The 25,991-nt window shown below is 38.1% G+C and overlaps 1 protein-coding gene and 1 pseudogene across 10 annotated transcripts in view; one reads left to right on the plus strand and one right to left on the minus strand.

Moving 5' to 3' along the window:
• Window positions 1-25,991, minus strand: part of Ktn1 (kinectin 1) — a 78,740-nt gene that overhangs the window by 9,049 nt on the left and 43,700 nt on the right. For 2 of the 10 annotated variants that reach the window (XM_013355210.2, XM_005371325.3), the window contains 12 exons: window positions 25,087-25,177; window positions 23,125-23,193; window positions 21,317-21,351; window positions 18,891-18,981; window positions 16,711-16,797; window positions 13,063-13,152; window positions 7,053-7,133; window positions 6,422-6,511; window positions 6,202-6,294; window positions 5,053-5,124; window positions 4,737-4,820; window positions 4,497-4,580 (listed from right to left, as the gene is read on the minus strand). In XM_013355210.2, coding sequence (XP_013210664.1) covers window positions 4,497-4,580; window positions 4,737-4,820; window positions 5,053-5,124; window positions 6,202-6,294; window positions 6,422-6,511; window positions 7,053-7,133; window positions 13,063-13,152; window positions 16,711-16,797; window positions 18,891-18,981; window positions 21,317-21,351; window positions 23,125-23,193; window positions 25,087-25,177 — 967 coding nt within the window. Of the gene's footprint in view, window positions 1-4,496; window positions 4,581-4,736; window positions 4,821-5,052; window positions 5,125-6,201; window positions 6,295-6,420; window positions 6,512-7,052; window positions 7,134-13,062; window positions 13,153-16,710; window positions 16,798-18,890; window positions 18,982-21,316; window positions 21,352-23,124; window positions 23,194-25,086; window positions 25,178-25,991 lie in introns of all 10 variants that reach the window. The other 8 variants (XM_013355213.1, XM_013355211.1, XM_026778094.1 and 5 more) reach the window with 6 other exon arrangements.
• Window positions 14,872-15,308, plus strand: LOC101998399 (annotated as a pseudogene).

A 25,991-nucleotide genomic window follows, 5' to 3' on the forward strand; every position in this document is an offset into this window, starting at 1 on the left:
GGGATAAAATATAAATATGATATAGATAGGATGGGGGATAAAATAGAAATATGATATAGATAGGATCGGGATAAAATATAGATATGATATAGATATGATGGGGGATAAAATATAAATATGATATAGATATGATGGGGGATAAAATAGAAATATGATATAGATAGGATCAAGATAAAATATAGATATGATATAGATAGGATGGGGATAAAATATAAATATGATATAGATAGGATGGGGGATAAAATATAATATAGATAGAATAGGGATAAAATATAGATATGATATAGATAGGATGGGATAAAAGGATGGATTGCTGAGTCTACTTTTGAACACCCACTAGTCTCAAATATCTTACATCGATAAAGGTTTTGGTATATTAATACAAATTTAAAGTTATTCTGGGGGGCTGGTGAGATGGCTCAGTGGTCAAGAGCACTGATTGCTCCTCCAGAGGACCTGGGTTCAATTCCCAGCACCCACATGGTGGCTAGCAGCTGTCTATAACTCCAGTTCCAGAGAATCTGACATCGTTATACCAATGCGCATGAAATAAAGTTAAAGGTTTTTTTAAAAGTTACTTTTGTTAGAACAGACTGCAAATACATTTCTGGTCTTGTTTAGGGCACTGTACCTATGCAGCTCACTTAACAATGTAATGCAAATTTCTATTCACTGAAAGTTATTATTACAAACTATTTAGGATAATAAGAAACTACAGGTTAGTAGTTAGCCATCTATAACTTGTAGTCATGTCAGGTATGTTTTCAAGGTCAAACAGAGATATATTTTAGATAGATGGTCTTCAAACACTTCAAAGACTGGCAAAACATGGCATTTAAAATGTTTGGTTAAAATAGGGCTTTTTATGGCAATGAGACAGGTCTGCTCATGGTAGCACCGATTTACTCCAGAGAAGATGGTAGGCATCAAAGAAACTCCACATGGAGTTTGCTTTCAATGTGGCAAGGCTAGCCATTTGGGCAAGAAACTGCACTTGTCCTAACTGCTGACCGTATGCTGTCCAAACTGTAAAATCAATATACAAAGGAAAAAAACTTTGGAGCTTTGCTAAGATAAGGCAGGTCAGTCCGTGAAATGTCCTGTTTCATAGAAAAGTCTGCCAGACATTCTGCAGGACACACAGGAATGCAGCTGAACTCTGGCAAAACATGGTGTGACAGTCCTTCAAAATTCCTGCTTCACAGAAAAGTCTGTCAGATATTCTAGGCCTGTAGGCCAAGATGGATTCCCCAGCACTGCTGAGAAATCTTGTGACTGTCCAGCTGTTCTTAGTCACCTTGAGGTGTCTGTCTCTGTTGTTTCTTAGTTTTGAAAGTGGCTCGCACTGCCCAAGTCTTTCCAGGATTTGGAGAGTCTATGTAGTAATAGTATAGTTTCCTTAATTTGACACAAGGTAAATTAGGTACAGAGTTTTGGGCTCATCAAGATAGAATAAATAATGGCATTATTTTCTTCTAATATGTCAGATACAAATGGACTAGACATTGTAAATGTAATTCTTACTTGATAATTGTTCTTATTGTATATAGTTTCATTTGTTAAAGCTAATACCTTTCTTTTCTATTTATTTATTTATTCATTTTTTGTTTTGTTTTCTTTGTTGTTGTTTTTAAAAATAGGGTTTCTCAGTGTAACAGCTCTGTATGACCTGGAACTCGCTTTGCAGGCCAGGCTGACCTCGAACTCACAGAGATCCACCTGCCTCTGCCTCCCAAGTGTTGGGATTAAAGTGCCACCCGGTCTGATAATTATTCTTATTGTATATAGTTTTAGTACATTAGAGTTAAAAATCTTTCCTTTTTATTTAGACAAAAAGAGGGAAATGCTGTGAAATAATCTTTTTGTACACTGTAAAGATGTGCCGCTCAGATTGATTTAATAAAAAGCTGAATGGCCAATAGAATAGCTAGGCAGGATTTTCAGGGGATAGATGACACTGGGGAGAAGCAGGGCGGAGTCACCAGCCAGAGGCAGAGGAAGCAGGATGTACAGGAGGAGAGGTAAGAGCCACAAGCCACATAGAAGGATGTAGAAAAACAGAAATGGGTTAATTTAAGTTCTAAGAGCTAGGAACAACCCTAAGCTATAGCTGAGCTTTCATAAATAATAGTGAGTCTCTGTGTCATTTGCTGGAGAGCCAGTGGCCCGATGAAAAACTCCAAATACAAAAGTCAGTTGGGGTACTGAAGAGTTAGCTGTGTTTAAGAGAACATGCTGCTCTTAGAGAGGACCTTGGTTTGATGCTCAGCACCCATATACTGACTTTAACTCTTCTCTCACAACTGTGCTAATTCAATAGAAAGGAAATCATCCATATTGCCTCAAAAGTTAATGCCAGGCATGGTGACGTATACCTTTAATTCCAGCATTTGGGAGGCAGAAGCAGACAGATCTCTGAGTTTGAGGCCACCCTGGTCTACAGAGTGAGTTCTAGGACACCCAGGGCTACACAGAAATCCTGTCCCAAAAAATGGAAAGAAAAAAAATTACTGATTTTGCCTCCAAGCCACAGGCATGACTTTCCAAACACCTCTGGAGACTAAACAAGAATAACAAGTAAGTAACAAGCAAACAAATACACTGACATTTAAAATGGAATGAGGAATTTCCACTTGGACAATTTATTTGGGGAACCAAATTTGAATGCCTAAAGCTATTTGCTTTTCTTACTTAACTGAGAGCTCAGTCTCTTTGGCAGAGAAGGTCACCGTTTGGCACACGAACACAACAATGTTTATATGGCCAAGCAAACTCATTTTATTTTAAAATAAGGCAACTATTACAATCACTTAAAATGGTCTCCTAATAGCAGAAGGAACCTTCTAAACCACATTATAGGCTTACCACGGCGGCATACCACAGGCCTGGCAGGTTGTAAAATACAGCAAATACATGCACAAAACTAGTCTTATATTGCAATGGAAATGGGTCTAATTAAAACAAGGGTTTCGTAAGTGAATCAAATTTTAAAAATAGGGGTGTGTGGGTGCACCCACTATACACATACATACACATATACATAGTACTCTGTATTTACTTCTCATACAACTCTTAGAAACTAATAAATCACTGGCATGCATCTTGGGCGCCACGGTGCACACCTGTAAGTCTCAGTAAATCACAATGCTCTGCAAGCGGGGGCAGGCAGAGTGCTGCCAGTTCAAGGCTAGTCTGGATTATGTGGCCAAGAATGCCAATTAGGAGCAAACAACCAGGTAGAGGAAACAAGGGAAGACAGGGAAGGGTAGGGAGGAAGAGAACGGTGAGAGGTAAGTATGAAGATGCTATGCTGAAACATAGTATTAAGCGTTAACTTAAAAACTTTTAACCGTAAAAAGAAACGCATTCCCTAACATAACTGCGGTGGGTGACAAAGAGCACCCAGGAATGGGAGTAAATGAGGTGGAGGTTCTCCTTGAACCTGTGCAGAGCTCAATGAAACAATCTAGAGTGAAGAGAAACCTACTAGATTCTTCCTAAAATTTTACATCACAGGAAGATACAATGATTAGCTATAAAACAGAACAAGACAGCTGTTTCCACCTAACAGCTCAACATGTCAACAATCGGTACAAATCCCCAAAACTTTAACAACAGGAATGCAAAGAACTTCATGTCTTAAAATACTGAGCTGCAGCTAGGCCTGGTAGCACAGTCCCCACCTCTTGGGAGGGTGAGATGACCTGGACTATTAAAATCTCTCAGCTACCTTAGACAATTTAGCAAGACCCTTTATCAAAATAAAAAGGGGGGAGGGGCTGAGGATATACTTCAGAGATAGAATGCCTGACTATTATACATGAGGTCCTAGGTTTAATTCCTAGAACCACAAGAAAGAAAAAGAAGGGAAGGAGGGAATCAGTCAGTCATTTTAGGTTATTATGTGCTAGACAATATACTGATAATGAATACTGGCTCATATCTGTAATCCCAGCTAAAAGACTGAGACAGAAGGATTACTGTGAGTACAAGATCAGTCTACATAATAAATAGACCCTGTCTCAAAAGAACAAACAGAAAGAACAAATAAATTACTTTTAAAAGTTCTGAAATTTACTTTTGAAACAACTAGTTAGAAGCTTAGGTCACTCCCTTGAACGAAGAACACATATCTGTAAACTTTCACAAGCTTCCTATAGGTCAGACACTTAGGAAGCCCAGTTACCTGTGACAGCTTGAGAAAATAATCCTTGCTACTCCTCCAATCTTTTGTTTCTTTATTCACCAAAAAGTAACACATTGTTTGAGAAATTAGAAAAGGCAGGAAACTTTGAAATATAGCTGAAAGCCAAACATGCCATAATTAGGAGCTAAGAAAAGAAGAACCATCTTCAGAGACATCAGAAGAGGAAGGCTGGCTCCCACTGAACAGAAGTGCCAAGCTAAAGGTGTTAGCCAGGAGTCTGGTGGGGTCACCACCCCAGCACGCGTGTCTCCAGAGCCCACCGGCGCTCAGAGGAAGGCCAGCTGCTTACCAAGTTAAGCTCCTCATTCTGTCTTACTGCTTCAGAATATGAGTCATCAAGCTTTCTCTGCAGCTCAGTCAACAGATCTTTCAGCTGCAATGAAGTTTAAAGTTTAAGATTGATCGCCATGACGACCCATACTTGGTAGCTACCTGGAAGCTCTTCTACACAACTTAAACGGAAATAAAACACTCTGTCTCTACTTAATTTGAATTGAAAAGCACTTTAAAGAACTTCTGTCACACGTACCTCTCTGACCTCTGTCACGTAAGTTGACCGTTCAGCCTCTGCCTTCTCTAGCTCCATTTCCAAGTGCTCTCGTTCTCTTCTCAGCTGTCACACAGAGCAAGGAAGTCAATACATTCACATTTCCTTCCATGATTTTTCCCATAATGGGAGGTTAGGGTACTCAGGAATTTAAAACTATATTAACTCAAACTACTCAAGAGAATAAAAACATAATTATATCATTAGATATAAAAGTAGCCTTAAAATAGATAGTTGGGCAACCCAAAAAGATAAAAATGGGTTCACAGGTTACAAGTATAACTATCAAATAACATACATTTTCCATATCTTGGTTTTCTCTTCTTAGTCGCTCCAGCTCTTGCTCTGAGGACGTAAAGGAGGATTGCATCTGAAACATGAGACAGCGTAAGAGAGCCACTGGGGACAGAGGCACCCCACTCTCACCACAAGAGTGGATTGCACAGGCTCCCACTCTCACACAGGTGTCCATATTCTGAACTGGGACATGATATCGTCTACAAATGTTCTATCCTAGATCACAGGGTAGAAATCCTAGCTTAGAGTTTTTTTAGTTTTGCTTTTTAAATTTTTACTTATTTTATTTGGGGAAGGGGCAAATATAAGGCACTGTGCATCTGAGGTCAGAGGACAACTTGCAGGAATCAGTTCTCTCCTTCCATAGGGGTCCTGAGGATGGAAGCAGGTTGTCAGGTTTGGCAGCTGCCTTTACCTACGAACCTTTCGCCAACCCCACTTACAGGTTTCAAAATGTACCCCATACTGAACTGTTCTTAAAAATAAGAGCCTCACTCACATACAACTTCATTTCAATAATGCTCAGAACCTACCTATTTATATGATCCTGTATTAAGAGCCAGCTAGAATCACTTAATTTTGTTAACATTAATAGCTAATCGCTATATCTAATCCCCAAAGGTGTGTTTTGGTTTTTCTGTAATTCTTGAGCCTCCTGAAATTCACTCTGTAGAGCAGGCTAGTTCCAGCACAGGCTCCAAAGCTAGAGAGAACAACCTACAGCCTGCTTGCAGCTTGCACATGCAAGGTACCTCATGCATTTGTTTCTTCACTACACCCGTGAAAATAGCAGAAAAGATAAGACTACCAAGAAAAAAACAAAACACAAACAGAAGAATGACTCAGTCTTTTCTTAAATACTATATGCTATGGATAGAGCACTATTTGAAGACTAATTCTGAATCTGGGCTTCTTGACTTTGTTGTCATGTGTGGTACCATCACTTTCAAGATACTGTGCCTGCTACCCCGCCTGTTGGTCACTCCAGTGAGTGGTTTTCACACAGAAGAATCAGAATCAGCCAGGGCTGCTTCACATGATTCCCTACCCCACCATGGTGTAAGGCATAGCTGATATATCACAGATCCCAGAGGACACTAGTGGGGACCCCACTGCTCGGCACAGCTGCTCTAAGCTTGTCCTTAAATACCTGCTTAATCGTCCTCCGTGACTCGTCAGCTTTAACCTTCCATTTACTTTCTTCTTGTTCCACACTTCGCTGCAGCTTCTGTAAGATCCCTTCCTGTAGACAAAAGCAGAATTAGTCTGAAAAATTCATATTCTAATGTCAAGATAAAATCACACAGGCCAGGAGAAATACATTAACAACTTACACATAAAATCAAAATGTAATTCAAGTCATTCCCTACCGTTTCTGCGAGGACGGACTTGTACTTTTCACACTCTAGCTGCAACAGTGTGTGCATCTCATCAGCTTCTTTCAACCTGTGCTCCAAAACCTGCAGAGAAAAACAATGACAACTAGGAGGGCCACACTTCATATTAGTTTCAATATCAGAGGACATAATAATCGGGAGAAATGACTTATGATAGGATATTACATTTCAACCTTCGTAAGCAGCAATGCATGCTGATGACCTTTTGGTCACATGATGTCCATCTTGACATTTACAGCAAGGATGTACTCTTTATACAGTGGAACAACTAAGGAGACCCATCAATAAACACTACAGTGCTCATGCCACACAGTAGGCCTGCACTCTCTGTGGTCAAGGCTAAGAAGGAAGCCAGTTTCTGAGTGCGGCTGAAGTTGTCTGGGATGCTTCAGAAGCCAGTGAGACTAGCTATGTATCTCAGCTGATCTTTACTTTCAAAAATTAAACTAAAAAGAAATAACAGTAATTAAACATTTGGCTTTAAAACTGAAGGAACCACATTCTTTTCACTACCCAACTAATCTTTTCATCCTTTCACCACCCAACGTTACTGAGAACAAGGTCTGACTGTTCCACCTCACAGTCTGTTATCTCCTGAACTGACCTTGACCGTCTCTGCGTCCGACGTCCCAGCCACACTTGCCTTTGCCTTCTTTTCAAAGCCACGTAACCATTCACTGTAACTCTGCGGGGAGAAAGGTCCAGGTCATCAATTTCCAAAAAAGTCTGATTATTAAAAGAAATATTCAAGCATCTAAAAGCACCAAATCAGACCCATTATAAAAGAAAGCTACATACACTGTCATTATACATATATCAGAGGAGAATATAACTTTCACAGACTGAACATAATCCAGTTTTTAAAAATAAACATCAACAACAACAAAAAACACTAAAAGCCAAATGATGCCACATGCCTATAGCTACACAGCCTAGAAAGCACGAAGAGGAAGATACTGAGTTCAAGGCCAACCTGGGATACTTGTGAGTTTCAAGCCAACCTAGGCTATATAGGGAAACTATAACAAAGGAGAGAGGGAGGGAGGGAAAAAGGGAAGGAGAGAAAGGAAAAAAATTGAAACAGGGCCTCAATATGTTGCCTAGCTAAGCTTGAACTCACAAAGAATTCTCCTGCCTCTGCCTCCCAAGTGCTACGATTAAAGACAAATGCCACCATGGCCAGCAATAAATAAGTGAATAAATAATTTAATGTTCACTAAAAATTAAATACGCACACATTACTCTAAAATGAAATGTTTTTTATCCACACCAAGTTCTTCGCACTGAATTTTGGAAGCGACGGCAACAGACCTCAGCTCAGAACTCATGTCATGCTCTATTGTCCCGAAAAGTATGCATGAGCAAAAAGCTGCCGAGCTTAATCTCTAGAAACCTCAAAATCTAGAATGAGCAGCTTTTCAAAAACTTTTCCAGGTGAAACAATTCTTAAAACGAAGTAGAATTCAAAAATACAAAGTCTAACGAAAGGGGTTCTGTTCAGAGGATTTCAGATTCTTTGAGGGTATTCCAAAGTTCACCTTCAAATTAAAAAACAAAACATGCATTAGAAGCACATTTTAAATCATAATGGGGATGATACACATTTATTTAACACCAACAAAAAATTGGTTTCTGTTTATAGGTCAAGTAAAGAAAACAATACATTTATTATTGTTTTAGCCATTATCTGAAACTATAGAAAAAAAATATAAATTTCTGAAGCTTGTTAACAGAACTTTAAAAAGTGATAACAAGTGTCTAATATTGTAAAATCAAGTTTCTTCTTACATTTTTGGTTTAGTTTAATTGATAAAGGAAACAGATAGAATGTTTATTAACTCTGTAATATGAAGCTTTCATTTCTGTAGCTGAAAAGGGGCATTCTAGAAGAACTACATAAGAAAAGTGAGTGGTGCTGACGTTACCCTACGCTGCAATGCTTTCATGGTCTGTCAATGTCAAAAGCCACTATCCATTTAAAAGAATGGCATTCTCACAATACAAGCTCAAACCACAATAGTGTACAGTAGCAAACTGGAATCCAACATCAATTAAGCAAAATGAAACAGTTCCCTATCTGGATCTATTTTATACAGTGGCAATAGCAAGCAATAAAAAAAAAAAACAAAACTCTAGTTATGCTAATTTATCCTAATAATAATGAGGTTTATGGTAATTCTGTTTTTGTTTTCTTGTGTATCCAGTCCTGGCTAGTCTGTCATATAGACCAGGATGGCCTACCTCTCCTTCCTGAAATTAGACGTGTGAGCCACCATGTCTGGCTAAATTAAGTAGTTCTTTTAAAAACCTAGAATACAAAATTCTTTTAACTAGCACATGGAAAGTTTAATATATATTTTAAAATACAGACAACATGAAGCAAGTTTCATCTTTTAACAAGAATGTGAACAAAACACAAAGAATATCGTAATGTCTGATGGTGATTTAGATTTACTTATTGAATGTCAATAAATAATGTCATTAAGATGAATTTAACCAGGCACGATGGCACATACTTATAATCCCAGGTCAGGATTTGGAGACAGAAGGATCAGGAATCAAGGCCAGCCTGAGCTGCATGTGTGGCAAGACCATAGCCCCAAACCTGCGAGCAAGTAGTAGCATAACAAACAATAAGTCTATTAATATTAAAAGAAAAACTCTGGGGGCTGGAGAGACAGCTCAGTGGCTAAGAACTGGTAGTTCTACCAGAAGACCTGGCTGTGTTCAATTCCCAGGACCCACGTGGCAGCTCACAGCAGTCAGTAACTCCAGTTCCAAGGTGCGCAGCACCTTCATACAGATACACATGCAGGCAAAACACCAATATACATAAATATCTTTTTAATTAGAAAAAAAAGTGATGTCTACAATCTTTGAAGAATAGAAATTGCAGGTCTTCAGCATTCTTGGCTGATGAGATATTGTCAAATAAGTAAATCCACCAATAAAACATAAAGTAGAAACAAAAACAGATTATGGCCACAGAAGAAAAGGCTATGGAATGTATAAGTAGCCCCTTCCTCTAGGTGATCTGTCTAATAAAAGACCTTTCTTCAGTTCTGTGCACCCTCCCCACAGCTACAGAGGAAACAGAAATCTTCCCTCCTTGCGTGAATTAACAGTAGGATGCATGTACATAGACCCTAAAGAGAGAAAGCAGCTAACGTTCTACTACTCATACAGCGCACCCCTGCACCCACCTAGAGGAAGGGGCCATTCCACTCTTGAAGCTCTAACTGTATGCAATAAATGAGGACCATCTTGCTACAGCCCAAGGCACAGCAGCTACCAAAGGCCATCACAGACAGCCTGAGGAAGCTCCATTAAACCAGGCAAGCAGATGTTACAGACCTCAGTTCCCACTACCCACTTTGAAATACTGACCCTGAATCAGATAAGCCTCTAATGGGTGCCAATTTATGAGTTATACAAAGGACAGAGGACACACTAGCACTGGACATTCAGTCAGCTAAATCCAAACTACCAGAAACTACCTGTTACTACTGTAATAGGACACTTCTAAGCTAAAAATGAAAAAGGTGAAAAGCAGTACAATTGCAGGGAATCAGCCAGCTGAAAACACCAATCACATGTTAATCTTATTTGAGTTCTATATTTTATATCTTATTATTCGATAAGCATGAGCAATGTATATGAAAATTAGGGAAATGACTAAATATGTAAAATTAATATTTATTTTTTTAAATAAAATAATTCTCATCTCTTAGGACTATGTGTTAAAATATTTGCTGATAAAATGCTCTGATGCTTGAGCTCCTTCTGAGTGATCTAACACAGAGGCTCTCTGCTGTGGAATAATGCTCTTGTACACTGTAAAGATTTGTCTCTCATATTGGTTTAATAAAACTCTGATTGGCTAGAAGCCAGACAGGAACTATAGGTAGGACAAACAGACCATAAGAATTGTGGAAAGAGGAAAGGCAGACACTGAGGAAGCAAGATGAGAATGCCTTACTGAGAAAAGGTACCAAACCACATGCTAAACATAGCCAAGAATTATGAGTTAATTTAAGTTGTAAGAGCTAGTTAATAATAAGCCTGAGCTAACAGGTCAAACAGTTTATAGTTAATATAAGCCTTTGTTTGTTTGTTTCTTTGGGACCGGATGGCTATGGGACCAGGAGGGACATAAACTTTATGCTACAAAAGGCACCCAAACATTTAGCAAGAATTTCCACATAAAGCCGGAGAAAGCTTAAAAAAGGATTCTAGACAAACAAGAACAGAATCAAGCACAGTTTCTTCGTATTTTTACTCCAATAGCCTCTGTTTACTAGCAGCAAGCAGAGGCATGGCTCCTTAAAGCCTTCCTGACTCAGCATTAGCAAAAATCACATGGCAGATCTTCTAAGAGGCCCTACCACCACTCTTAAATGGTGTTATAAACCATATGAAGCAGCAAGCTTCTTGGTGATGGCATGGAACTAGAAACTCTACAGAGTTGTGGCAATAAATGTGGCTCCTACCAGAACCTCCACCATGAAGCTAGACTCTCAAAAAGGTAAGGAGTGGGGTGAATCTAGCCACCAAAGAGGCAGCTTTAATCCTAACCTATTGCTTAGCAGATTAAAGATTCACGTGGTCAGAAAAAGATAGAAATATGCAGTAAAGATAGATTCAGATGAAAAATACCTCAACAGTTTACAATGTTTAAAAATATTTGTAGGTTTGGGAGAGAAAAGAAAGGACAGAGAAGGTATTCTAAAAAGAAATAAAGTAGTTGGGTGTGGTGACACATGGCTTTAATTACAGTACTTGGGAGGCAGAAGCAGGCAGGTCTCTGTGAGTTCAAGTTATGGTGGCACACACCTATAATCCCAACACTTGGGAGGCAAAGGTAGACAGATCTCTGTGAGTCCGAAGCCAGCCTGGTCTACAGCATGAATTCCTGGACAGCCAAAGATACACGGAGAAACCCTGTCTCAAAAAACCAAAAAATAAAAAATAAAAATAAAAGAAATGGAGTAAAAAGAAAAAGCCATGTAAAGATGGAAAATACATTGAGAATTGGGACACTGTATGTTATGATATTGTTTTTGAATTGTTTGACTGCTGAGGAAGGAGCAACAGCTGCTAAAAGACATGATTATAAATGCTGCTGGATTAATACAACCTATATATTTTGAAAATACTTTGACTTCAAAATTTAAGTCAAAAGATATGTTACTTTGGAGAAGAGGTTTTGCTTTTGTTTCCACAGGAAATGGGAGGTTGTGGATTCATTTCGGGTTAAGAAAAATCAGGTTTGATCAAGGAAGATGCCCTGAGAAATCTGATAGAGCAGATGACCCAGGTGATCCAACGTTTCAGAGCACCTCTGCTGCAGTTTCCTGTGAGGTCTACACTCAGAACAGCCTCGAGACTGCTGACTGAGATGATCCAGCCTCACAGAAGACTTCAGTCAGGACTTGATCATAAATCCTAAACTTCCTTTGGGTCCCCATAAGACTATCAGTGCCCCCAATCAGCAGGAAGTAGTCTAGAAAACTACACGCACATTCTCAAAAAAATGGATTATGGATGTTTGTTTCAAGTATTGGTTATAAGTTGTTATGGATAATGGTCAGGAAAACAAAGCTAAACAAAGGAGATTAAATTCAGAGTTCTTGTTTTGAACAGAAAAAATGGGGAAATGATGTGGGATAATGCTCTTGTACACTGTGTCATGAATATTGGCCAATAGTCAGACAGAAAATATAGGTAGGGTAAGCAGACTAAGAGAATTCCGTAAAGAAGAAAGGTGTAGAGTCAGTCACCTGCCAGACACAGAGGAAACAAGATGAGAATGTCTTACTAAGAAAATGTACTAAGCCATGTGTTCTCAACATTAAGTAACAAGCCCTCAGCCAAATCTTTATCTCAAAAAAATATTTACATTACAATACATAGCAGTAGCAAAATTATAGTTATGAAGTAACAAGGAAATAATTTTATGGCTGGGACACCACAGCACGAGGAACTGTATTTACTGAAGGGTGACACAGCAACGGGAAGGCTGAGAACTCTGATAATGGGAAGTCTAAAGTCACTCATGTATTAAAACGAGTGTGCACAGTGACTCCCAAAGTGAGTCGGTCCTGGGACTGTTATCCCATTGCCTACACTTTTTTATTAAAAATTTAAGAAGGCCTATCTCACTATTTTAGCAACTTCAGGGACATTCCCTGATCGTCTCTGCCCTCAAATACTTGCTGCTGTCTGAGCAAGCTACTTTCCTATCCTACTGGAACCATGTTACCCTCATACCTGGAGTGAAGAATAGATGAAGATCATGGTGGTAGGGGAATACATTAAAGGACAGCTGTTAAAACTAAGAAGTCGTCACTTCATTGTTGGTTTTGTTTTCCATTCAGAAAAAAACTCTTTTCCAAACACATCTAAAGCCATTCAATTTGATAAAATACAACAAAAGTTTCAGGCACAGACAGATGAGCTTTGAGCCAAGTTACTTGGAAGCGCACCTGTCTGGTAAGTCACAGGGACACTGAGCGGTTCAGCACACTAACAAATCAAACTCAGAAATGAAATGCTGCTACAGACAACTTCCTACATAATTAACGTTAAATGTTAAAAAGCAGGATTCATCTTACCAAATTAGAAGGGACAGACACCATTGGAAATAATCTTTGGAGAAGTTCTTTGGCCTCTAACTCAACAGCTTCCACATGTTGTTGTCTTTCCTAAAGAGAAGACATACCGGGTCAAACTTACATGGTTATACAATTTTTCAAGGGGGTGGGAGGAGCTAAGACCTTTGAAACTCTAATGAAGAAAAAAGTCAATTTTTAAAACTTACTTTAATATTAAAAAATATAATTTTGTCACTTTAAGGAAGTAAGTAAAACATACTTCCTTAGAGACAAAATCTGCAGAATCTCTAAAACATCCTAAATATTAAATAATACCTTGAGTTCATCAAGCCAAAGCAGTAACTGACAATATGGATTGTCTTTGGTATTAGAAATAAAGTGCTTTGCCCCTCCAGGAACACTTCACACACATCCCTTCCTATCAACTAAACCTCACAGATGACTTTTCCAAGACAAATGTACTTGGGAGAAATAAATGAGGCTTAGCGACTAGTAAAGGTTACCGAAAAGAGCAGTGACACTATCCTGTCCTGTTAAACAAAAGGGAAAAATAAATTGTGATGGGAAGTAAGAATGGGGGAGGGGAGGGGCTAATTAGAAACATTAATAAGAATACTTTTGATACACAGTGGGCAGTAAATTTCAACTATTACTAATGTTTAATCTAAATTTCTTGAATTCTTACTCTTACTCCAATTATAAACTCAGAATCATGGTTTGTCAAAATTAGGGAAACAATCTGATCACACACACACACACACACACACACACATCTCTTCAAATCTAATGTTCAAACTATTTCTGTAAGATTCAAAAGCAAACAAAGAGAAAGACACTATAAACCTATAAAAATGTACACCAAAGCCAACAAAATCATTCCACACACTACTGGAGTCCAGGAAATGACAAGAGGGGAGCAAGCAGCACCTCAACCATCTCTCAGCTCTTTGAAATCTGTCCCTGACTTAAGACAATTTAAGAAAATGTTAACCTAAATTATTACAACAGAAACTAGAAATTTCATATTCTATGCACACTAAAAGGTGCTGTACTATTGAAGATTAGTAGTAATGTTCTAGAATAGCTGTTTTACCAAGTATTTTCAATAATTTAGAAAAGTCCAAAAACTTGTACGTATATACCTAACTGCACAAAGTAAGGTATATGAAATAGCAATTAAAGAAAACAATTGCTATTTCAGAGATAATTAAGGTGACTGATCTCATCTGACTACAGGTAACATGAAATAGAAGCATCTTGAACCGCAGAGGGAGAAAGATTAGCTTGTAATCAACAGCCACCACACAAACTATTCTACAGAGAATGTTTTAGTTACAAAGTTTTCATTTGACATAAATATGGTTGTAAATAGCAATTTCCATTCAATGCTTGAAAAGGATCTAATTTTAGAAACTGAATTATTTCTTTAGAACCTCCATTGATCAGAATATACAAAGTATCTTTTATGTAAGTCTGTCATTTACAGTTTCTAACAAGTATTTATTACTATAAACGTAACTCTAGGCTAGGTATGGTAGCTCAATAACAATAAAACCACAAGCTGGTATGATAGAGTTTGCCTGCAATCTCCAAACCTGGGAAACTGAAGCAGAAGGATCTCAAGTGTCAGGCCAGCATGGACTTCATACTGAGACCCAATCAAAACAACAAAAAAGAAAAAAGAAAGAAAGAAAACTAAACATCTACAGCCACAGCTATACAAAGAAAGCCTGCTTCAAAATAAATAAATAAATAAACATCTAAGAACAGTGAGCTATCCTTCATTTTGATTTTATTTCTAGCACCTAAAAACACTAAAGGTGCTCTTTCGGCCATCTTGGCGCCTATGGAGGCCTGCTGGGAACCGGACTTCTAAAGGACAGTATGTCTGGAAGGCTGTGGTGCAAAACCACTTTTGCTGGCTATAAGCGAGGTCTCCGGAACCAGAGAGAGCACACGGCTCTCCTTAAAATTGAAGGTGTTTATGCCCGAGATGAAACTGAATTCTACTTGGGCAAGAGATGCGCTTATGTGTATAAAGCAAAGAACAAAACAGTGACACCTGGAGGCAAACCAAACAAAACCAGAGTGATCTGGGGGAAAGTAACTCGGGCCCATGGAAACAGTGGCATGGTCCGTGCCAAATTCCAAAGCAACCTTCCTGCAAAAGCCATTGGACACAGAATCCGTGTGATGCTGTACCCATCCCGGATTTAAACCAATGAAAAGTAAATAAATAAAAGTGGGAAGAAAAAAAAAAAAACCACTAGAGGTGCTTTATGTAGTCACATCATAATGTGTGGCACTTAGTAAATCACGCATCACTTTACATCCATGCTGTGAACGGACTCAATTCTGTTAAGGAAAGACTGGAGTCTATTCCCCATAAATCATTAGCATCAAGCCAGCATGCACATACTGGAGTTCCCTCTGTGCATTAGAAGATGCAGCAATGCCTTGTGCAGGAAATGCATGAAGAACACATTAGCTCTAAATAGTGAAAAACCCATACTAGAAAGTCCCCTTTGTGACAGGTGACTGAACAACAGGAACCCTTCACAATTAAACTGCATCTGTGTGGCTAGAGCCTCAGTCTCTGGCCTAAATCCCTCTGGCAGTAATAGCTGCAAACTCTCTCAACCTAAAACTGAATGAAAATTTTCACCAGGTTAAGTACCACAGTAAGCATAAATCTGCTGCACTAAAAAACATAAATACATATAAAATTAGCAAATCATAAAATTGTGCTGCTACTAAGAAATTGTTTCAAATATCAAAAGACTTTGTAATTAAAACACAATAGAATACCTTGGCACACAACACTTTCAGAATGTGGACAAATCTGCGATCATATAGGGGCATTAATTAACCTGGCTTCAAAATTCAGTGTTCATGTTGCACTCATTCTCGGTTGTCTCACTGTCTATTACTCCACTATTAGGACGCTTCTCCCTAGTGGACAAACAAGGCTCAAGAAGAATGTCCTTTGTTGTTTTGGAAATGAAGGGAACATTTTTGTAGGAAGTATTTTATATACTCATCAAGAGAATTCTCCATTCATACTAATATTCCATACTTCACAGGACATGTGGGCCACAACTGGCCAGCCACTTCAAAATACAGAGTTTTAAGTCCCTCTCTTCTGAGGAATCATCCCCAGTAAAATACTTGGAATTGGAACTTTTTCTGTACTATTTAAGATTTTGCTGTTTCCTACCTTGCCTGAATCCTCCTGGTATGCCCAGACACCCCACTTTACTATGCACCACAGACACATGGTAGGTTTCTAAGTCTGTTCCATTCATTCACATCAACTTCTCTGATTGAGGGACTTTATCAAAGTTCTCTCAACTACACCAGTGGCACACAGCATCTGACAAGGAAGGAGGAAGGTCTGCACACACAGCAGGAGTCTGGACTCTACCACTTACAGCTGTGCTCACCAAAATACCAACAAGGTTGCCCAACAGACCAGACTGGCAGAAGTAAGGTCTCAAGGAGCAGACAGATGAAAGCAGAGATGGTGACGATGACAAATGTGGACAAGGAGAGACTGTGTTTAAAGTGCAGTGAAAGGAAAGTTCTGCCCTGATCTAGACAGGCTGCAGACCTCTCTGTGCACGGGCGTGTCTGGGAGTTAATTACAACCTTGGAAGTCTTGTTCACTTTGTCCTGCAGCATTTTTTCAGTTGATGCCAATGCTTCCATTGCTTCCCAGTTTTTCTCCCGAAGCTCCTAATCATTTTTAGAAAGAATGATTTCAGTTTATCCATTATTGAAAGATTTCTCCTTTAACTTCATCAATATTTTGCACTGCATTTAAATGCTTGTTACTGCAAAATTATTTCAATGGAAAAATGTGTATATTAGCTAAAACAAAAGTAATGTTTAGAAGTTTGAATGAGAAAATAAAGATGCCCATTTCTCATGTTTTAGTATGCAACACCAAATATGCCAGTTTTTAAGAACAATTAACTGTACAAATGTGAAAAAGAAGAAAGCATTTGAAGGTAAACAAACCAACCACAATTGTAGGCATTAGAGCTAAGGACAGACCAAATACACAGTACTGGAAAATACTTCTGTAATTTCTGTGAAGTCCAACCTCACCCGCAGGACTGTAAACTGCCGCATAACACTTTTTTCCTCTAACTCTATTTTAAACAAAACTGGTACATTTCCAGTCTTCCTAGGAATAGCAAAGTAACCCTCTGTGTTCTATATCTTGGCAAGGTCAAACATGGACCCCACATGCAATCAGACACAACTGTACTAGCCAGATGACTGAAGTAAATGAGGCAGAGAAACAATAAAACACATTCCGTTAAGGAGAAACAGAGGCCATTTAAACACAAGCTCTGAAAGAAAGCATTTCCTTAGCAAACACAAATAAAAATGATATGCTATAATTCATCTTCAGAATTAGAAATAAACAAAAGTTAAAAGCCAACAATTATCATTTATTGCAAGTTTAGATGCCAAATACTGCATATTTAGCAGGCAACAAATTCTCATTAATCCTTATAATAATTTATGAGATTTTTATTCCCATTTTTTAGATGGGAAACTACAGCTCAAAGTTAAGAAATCTGGCCAATGTGTGGAACAAATGAGCGGCAGAACTGGAGCGGGCTGATGCTGCACCCTGCTGGCCTTCACTGCCCTAGAAAGTCCACAGGTTTGAAATCCAGACCTGCAGAGCTGCTGTTGCGATGGTAAATAAACTAAACTCCATTATTGTGTCCTCCTTATTTCAGAATCCCGGCAATAAAGCAGTTACAATGTTAGAAATATAGTGTACCATCCATGCCAAATTTTGTGGCTAGGTTAATGACTAACGTTACATAACACACAAAGAGCAGTCACATACCTAATTTTGACAAACTCGGGGTACAAGAAAATGCCAACTTGTTAGCAATTCAACACAAACTTTGAAAGATTTAACTTACATTAAAAATACATTTATTATTGATATTCTCCTATCATCTAAGAACCCTGCTTACAATCAGCAAGCATATTCTCATGTGGAACACTTCTCCAGCAGGAATACTCACAGCTACAAGTTACTGCCTTTGGGAAGAGGGGACCTGTCTGCTCAGTAAAGGACCAGGACTTATGATCGGAAAAAACTACTTATTCCCATTTTGTTGTTGCTTTGTTGTTGGGTTTTCAAAACACGGTTTCTCTGTTGCTTTGGAGCCTGTCCTGGAACTAGCTCTTGCAGACCAGGCTGGCCTGGAACTCACAGCACTTTTTTTTTTTTTTTGGTAATCATTCCCATTTTAGTAGACATACATTCAGTTCTAAGACCACTAGCAAACTTAATTACCAATATTTTCACTGCCTCTCACTCGAAATAAAAAGAGCAGTCAAAGTAGGCTTTGCAAGCTGAATTACAAAGACTGAACTAATAATTCTTTTAGTCTATCAGAAAAAAAAACTCAAAAATAACAACAAAAGTTTAACCTTGTTTAAGTAAAAGAAAATACCTTTGTTTTTAAAATAACAAGTTTGAAAGATTTATTTTTCTAAGCAAAGATTTTAATACAAAAATCAACCAATTTGGGTTTTTTTTTTTTTTAAAAAAAGCTCCATACTGGTATTTTTTGGTATGAAAATTCATCGTTTTACTACTAAAATTGTTTTCCAATAAAATGATTGCTCTAGTAACATCTCCAAAGACAGGAAGAAATCAAAAGGGCTTTCACACAAAGATCAAGACATCTAAAAAGGAAAAAAAAATTGACACACACAAAAAAAAAACCTCTGCCGTTTCAACACTAACGCTCTACAATGGAAAAGTCTGTTGTTCATGAATAGTAGCTTACATTGTTTTTCTTTCTCTGATGTTCAACAGCATTCTTCAAAGAATCTAACTCATTGCGAAGATCAGTTAATTCTTTTTCCTTTTCTGAAATTCTAAATCAGAATGTGAATATATTTTAGATAAACAACATCTAAAATAAACAATAACACAACTTACATATTAAACAATAAAACCATTCAGATACCTACGTTTCAATATTTTTAATACAAAAGAAAAACAGGTAATACTGTGAAAATGTGATTTTAGATCAGTTACTGATCTAAGTAAAGTAAAGTAAAGAACCAATCCTATGAATTCTTAATTTCAAAACTGATTTTTGGAGCTAGAGATGTAGCTCCCCAAGAGCAAAGGGCTTGCACCAAGCACGCATAAGGCCCTGAGTTCAATCCCACATATGACCCACATGTGTGACTGTGCAGCACCTGCAATACCAGCAATTGGGTAGCAGAGCCAGGAAGACCGGAAGCTCAAGGTTACCCGCACTGAACTGCACCCATCTGAGCTGTAGAAATGTCTTAATGGGGGCTGGGGGTGAGTTTGAGACAAAGGAGTCTTTAAAAGCATTTTACTTTAAGCGATGAAATCAGTTATGACTAATTAGCTCATTAAACCAACAACATTATATTAAAGTAACCCGGTATCTACTGCTATTTTTACCCAATCTTAGGATTCATGGTTTTGATTTTGCTTGTTGTTCTCCTGGTCCTGCCTTAGTTATTTATTTCCCAGAAATGCAGAAACAAAGACAAAATTTCAGAATTTACTTGTGTTATACTGCAGCAGAATATCTAATTACAAACAACTTTCTTTTTTTTTTTTTTTTTTTTTGAGACAGGGTTTCTCTGTGGCTTTGGAGCCTGTCCTGGAACTAGCTCTGTAGACCAGGCTGGTCTCGAACTCACAGAGATCCGCCTGCCTCTGCCTCCCGAGTGCTGGGATTAAAGGCGTGTGCCACCACCGCCCGGCTACAAACAACTTTCTGACGACTAAAGTGTTGACCAACAACCAACTTGGTCCTGGAGCTTAAAAGCTGTTTGTTATACTTTGGACATGAAGTTACTTCCTCAAAAAGACTCATGTGATGAGAGTTTGGCCCCACATGGTGGTGCTATTTTGAAAGGGTCTGTTAGACCCATATGGGAAAAGATTATCACTAGCAGTGGCCACTGAAAAGTTTACCTTGTTCCCAGTCCAGATCCTCTGAGATGGGGTTCTTAACATCCTCTTCTCCCATTATAGCCCAGCATCAGTAGAGCTAAGGATGATGGACTATCCAGTATCTTGGTCGCAGTAACAAGTCTTACTAATAAAGTAATACTATTGGTTTTGGTTTAGGGGTGGGGTTTTTTGGGAGGGAAAGGGAGGAAGAGCTAAGACAAAATCTAACTATGTTGCCAAGGTCGGTCCAACACTCACTGCTCAAGTAATCCACCTGCCTCATCATGCCAATAGCTGGGATTACAGTGTGCACCACTGTCAGTAATTAAAATAGGGGCTAGAGTGATAGATAGGTCAGTGGTTAAGAGCACTTGCTGCTCTTGCTGAGGACACAGCTTCAGTTCCCAGCACCCACATCAGGCCACTCACAATCACTCTAAGGTTTCAGGGAATCCAACATCCTCTTCTGACCTCCATGAAACACAGACAGACAAGCAGCCAAACACACATACATATAAACAAGAATAAACCCATGTGTACACAAAACAGAGTAACAGCATGAAACTGGACTTGCTATGGTTCCTGAAGCCCAAAATACTATCAGCTCATTAGAGAAAATGTCTGCAGTTGAACTCAAAGCTCAGTTAAACAACTAACAACTAGCCTACTAAATGGGCAACTTTGCAAAAAAGTCAAGATGGGAAAACATTTAGACTATTATCATTTATTGATATACTTAAAATGGTTCATATTTAGCATTTTCAAGCAAACTGTAAGCAGAAATGACTTTCAATTATTAGCCTCTTAGATAAATCAAAGAGCAATAAGAGTGTTCCAGTATTTTAAAATTTTAAAAACAACAAACAAATAAACAAGCCTCTTTCAAAGAGAACTGCAACCACTCCAACAACTCTGAGCTTCATAAAAACCCAAAGTCTGCACCATGGGTCCAGAGTGGGCCAAGGAAGAGCAGGCAGAAGAGCTAAGGGCTGTGTTGACCTGAGGAAATCCTGCGGAGTGCAGCTCCGCCCCATCTTAGTTCTCTGAATGTCTACAGAGGACAAGAGTAAGAAAGCAAGCACAAACACCTCCCTCCACAAAACTGGAAGGGAGACATACCTCAAAAGGCGCTTTAGATAGAAAGGCATAACTGCCCACAAGCCAGAAGTCCAGAGCATTTAGACAATCATGAAATTACATTAAATTCCTTGTCTAAAGGTAATTCAACATTGTATAACACACCAAACTTTGAATAAATGCATTACTTACACGGTTTGTAATTCTTCCTGAGAGGGAAAAGATGCCTATTAAAAGAATTAAATATTAGTTCAAAATAAAGCTATTAAAAGAATTAAATATTAGTTCAAAATAAAGCTTTCTAGAACATAACAAAATTAAATATTCTATTATGCCAGCATCCCAATCAAGAGGTTTTAATAAAAGCATATGCAAACTTATAAGGTGTACTGAGTGATAAGTTTCATTATCATTCCATAAAGGGTTTACTTTGTATAGCACCAAGGTACTTTTCATATTGGCTCCTAAAACTAAATAAAATCAACAGCAAAAATTTAAAAAGCTGATTTTTCTCACATCCAGTAAAAAAGTGACTTTATATAACATGCGAAGGAAACACAGTATGCTGACTAGTCTTCTCAAACTCCGCCCAGTTTGTCAACGGGGACTCGGACTGTCTCTGATCTACCCATGCATGTTCAGAGAACAATGGGTGGCACACATGAGGAAGGGCTTAGGACTTTCTCAGTGGTGGTGCACGTGCCTGGCTGGCATGCACAAGACCCCTAGGTTCAACCTCCAAAATGTTGGGAAAAAAAAAGGTGCATATCATGTATATCTTCTTAAAATACCTTATGTTTATTCTTAACAAACAGTATTATATATTAAAGAGCATATTAATGCTAGCCCATTACTTATAACATCTATCTTATATATCTATCAGTTTCTTTCCAATTATTGATGTTTTGTTTAAGGAGAAAAGATAGACGTGCACTTAGATTTCAACACACCTGGGCCTAGACATTAGCTGACTTCCTAAGAAAAGCATCTGTAAGACTGGAGCATATGCAGGCACATTAGCATGTGTGTATATAACAAGAGTTGGAACACTGATCAGAGCATACACATGAGTATAATAAAGCTGGAACACTGACCAGAGTACACATGCACACGTGTGTATATTATAATGGAACTGGAACACTCATCAATGCATACACATACATACATGTTTATATAAGAGCTGTGACATTAATTAGTACACACATGTGTGTGTATATATACATACATAAAGATATAAATATAATAGAGCTGGCCAGGGCACATACATACGTATTATTTTATATGTGTGTGTGTATGTATATATATATATATATATGCGTGTATATATATACACACATATATATTAGAGCTATAACTGGTCAGGGCACACACATACATGTTTATAATAGCTGTAATTGGTCAGGGTACACACATATGTGTATATTATAGTAGAGCTGTAACACTGATTAGAACACACATACATACATATATATGTATATAACAGTTGGACCACTGATCAAAGCATATATGCACACATATATATTATAATAGAGTTAAAACAATGATCACACATGCACATACACATATACAGCAGAGCTAGAACACTAATCAGAGCACACACGCACATATGTATATAATAGAGCTGGAACACTGATCAGAGCATACACACATATAATTGAGCTGGAATACTGACCAGAGCATACATATACATGTGTACATTATTATGGAGTTGGAACACTGATCAGAGCACACAAGTACACACATGAATATAATAGAACTTGAACACTGATCAGAACACACACGCACACATATGTATATAATAGAGCTAGAACACTATACAAAGCACACTCCCACACGCGTGCACATACAGTAGACTTGGATCAGAGAACACATGTGTATGTATATAATCAAGCTGGAACACTGATAGTAACATTACTTTTACTCTCCATGAACATGTAAAAACAAGAGTAACTGGAAACAGCTACCATATAGGAAAAGGTGAGACTTGGAATAATCCCTACCTGTTGGTGGTTCTGTTGAGTAAGCTGTTCAACTTGGGATTTAAATAATTTATTTTCATCTTGTACTTCCTATAAACAAAAATTAAACATGAATACCTAAACAGAGATTTTTATTTTTCTATAAGGTTTTAAAATGTCATTCAGTCTAGGAAAATGCCAAAACAGTAACAATTTAAAAAAGATGGAAAAGTCCAAATTAAAAAGCACTACTAGCCAGGCAGTGGTAGCGCACTCCTTTAATCCCAGCACTCGGGCAGCAGAGGCAGGAGGATCTCTGTGAGTTTGAGGCCAGCCTGGTTTACAAGAGCTAGTTCCAGGACAGCTAGGGCTGTTAAACAGAGAAACCCTGTCTCGAAAAACCAAAAAAGCACCACTAAATTAAAATACAGTAACTTTATTTAGTTCTAGTCTTGGAAGGGGTATGTTTCAGTAGAATAAACTGACCCAACACCTTTAAAACTCTAGTATAGGGTGGCATGCATCTGCCAGGGCAAGGTTCTCAAGCACCACACTGCAGCATCGTTGCAGGCTCTTCTGTCATCTAGTAATATAAACAGACTCCAGACAGGGGCAGCGACAACCTGAGATGCCTGCTGCTACTGTTATAAAATCCCGTGTGGAGCACTGCAGTTAGCTTCCCTTCCTAAGGTTAGAACGCTATTCTCATCACTCAGTGTGGTAAACTACATGAACTAAAATTCTACTTATTAAAAGGAAACACAAAAGTGTTCAAAATCACAAAATGAGAGTGCTTTCTTCCTGTGACTTAAAACAGGAACTGCTTATATTTCAATGTATAAACACTCTCAATTTTAGAAGAGAGGACGGGAGTCAAAGATAGTCAAACCTCACAGAATAACAAAACATTCGTTTTCAATTTTTAATATTATATAAAAAGATCTTAAAGTTAGGTTCTTTTTTTAAGTCATCCCAGAAGAACAATTGTGGAACAAAATTAAAAGATCAATTAATATACACATGACTTAAACATACTAAGAAATCTCAACTTCTCTCAATCTAAAGTCATTTAAAATGATCCTTCTTTTTAGGTATGACATCATGTCTACACCTTTTGCCAACGCTGGACATGAAGGGGAAACAGTCCTGTTGGCAAGAGTGTAGCTTTAAGTAAGAACACATTCAAGGAGCATTTCAGCGTGGCCTAACAAAACTGAACATACTTAGTGAGAGAGGGCTTGTGACAGAAAAAACGGCTCCACCTAGAGCACAAACATGGACCAGGCTGCTCCAAGGTACTGCAAGCTGCTACAGACTCACTGCCCCTTCAGGCTAATGTCCGTGGCTACTTTGAGTAGTAAGTACATAGAAAGTGCAAACTGAGTTTCTCTTTAAACTACTAATTGCTCTGAAAACAAAGTAAACTTGTTTAAATCATTAACACAGAATGTTACTTCTAGGAAAGTATAAGACAAATAGTATTCAAAATATGTTTGCAACAATAGCTAATGAAGTCTACTTGTAACTAGAGAACAACCCTAAATACCCAGGTATCTTCATCAGCTGTGATTGCTTATACAGTACATAATGAACAAACTCACTACAGGTAAAGGGCAGCTGGGCAAGCTGACTCACATGCCTTTAATTCCAATACTCCTGCTCAGAGGCAAGAGGAGGACCACAAGTTAGAGGCTAGCCAGGGTTACATAGCATGTTCAAGGCCAGGCTGAGACACTGTCTCAAAAAAAACTTTAAAAATCAAAAAATTGTGATGTAGGTAAGTATAGATGGAGCATTTGTCTTGCATGTACAAGGCCTTAGATTCCCTGGATTTGGTCAATATGAAACAAAACAAACTGTTAAAAAAAAATCAAGAAAGGCATTTCTATGAAAAGTCTTAACACTAGAACTTAAACTGAGCACTTTCTCAAAAGACAGAACCAGCCCACAACCTGAACAATCAAAGAACTCATCTACTAATTAATTTTAAGTACTCACACTTACCTGTAACAGCTTTGATTTGTTGGAAAGATCACTCTCTGTATCTTTTAATATAGCTTCTATTCTCTTAATTTCATTTTCCTTTTCTTTCAACCTAGAATTTTTATAAGGACCTTATTTAGTACTGTACAAAGAAAAACCAGACTATGCTATCGTCCCTGAGAAAAAGACAGCACAATCAATGTCTACCAGCCATTTCTCTATTCTATCTACTTAGGATTTGTTTTAAAAGACAGTACTTCCAAGAGCTTTATATTTCCTTGTCCAAAACAATCTAAAACAACATGCTTTATTCTAATACTTAAGTAAATATGGCATTGCACAAGAGAAAAAACTAAAATGCTAAATACATAACAGCATTTCAGCTACTTACTATAAAAAAATGTCTTAGCCACAATTCATTAACCCTAGAAGTTAGAAAACAATCCTTGTACTAAAGATATATACATACTGTTTAATTTGATACTTCTACTTCTTTCAACTTTGTAGTTTATTTCTAAAGACAGAGTGAAGGGTAGGTAGGTATACAGACACCACGGCACACACCAAAAGCCAGGAAATAACTGACAGGAAGTCAATTCTCTCCCACCGGGTGTGGGGCACGGTGCCCTGGGTGACTATGTACCATAGTAACAAGAAGTCAGTTTCTCTCTCAATCAGAGTTTTAGCCTTGGGAGCAAGCACCTTTACCCAGTGAGCCTTCCCTCACATACGTAAGGCTTCAATTTAGCCCAAGCCAATTCCAACTGCCCTTTCCATTCTAAACAACAGAGCTCTCTCAACACCTAACACCACTAAAGGATGTGTCTACTTTCTCAGGGCTAGAATCTATCTTTATCCTTTTCAGTATCCTCGGTGTCTAAAGACATATGTCTTTAGACTCATCAAGTACTTTTTTTTTTTTTTTT

Source organism: Microtus ochrogaster, unplaced genomic scaffold (assembly GCF_000317375.1).
Source record: "Microtus ochrogaster isolate Prairie Vole_2 unplaced genomic scaffold, MicOch1.0 UNK105, whole genome shotgun sequence".
In the NCBI taxonomy this organism is placed as follows: Eukaryota; Metazoa; Chordata; class Mammalia; order Rodentia; family Cricetidae; genus Microtus; species Microtus ochrogaster.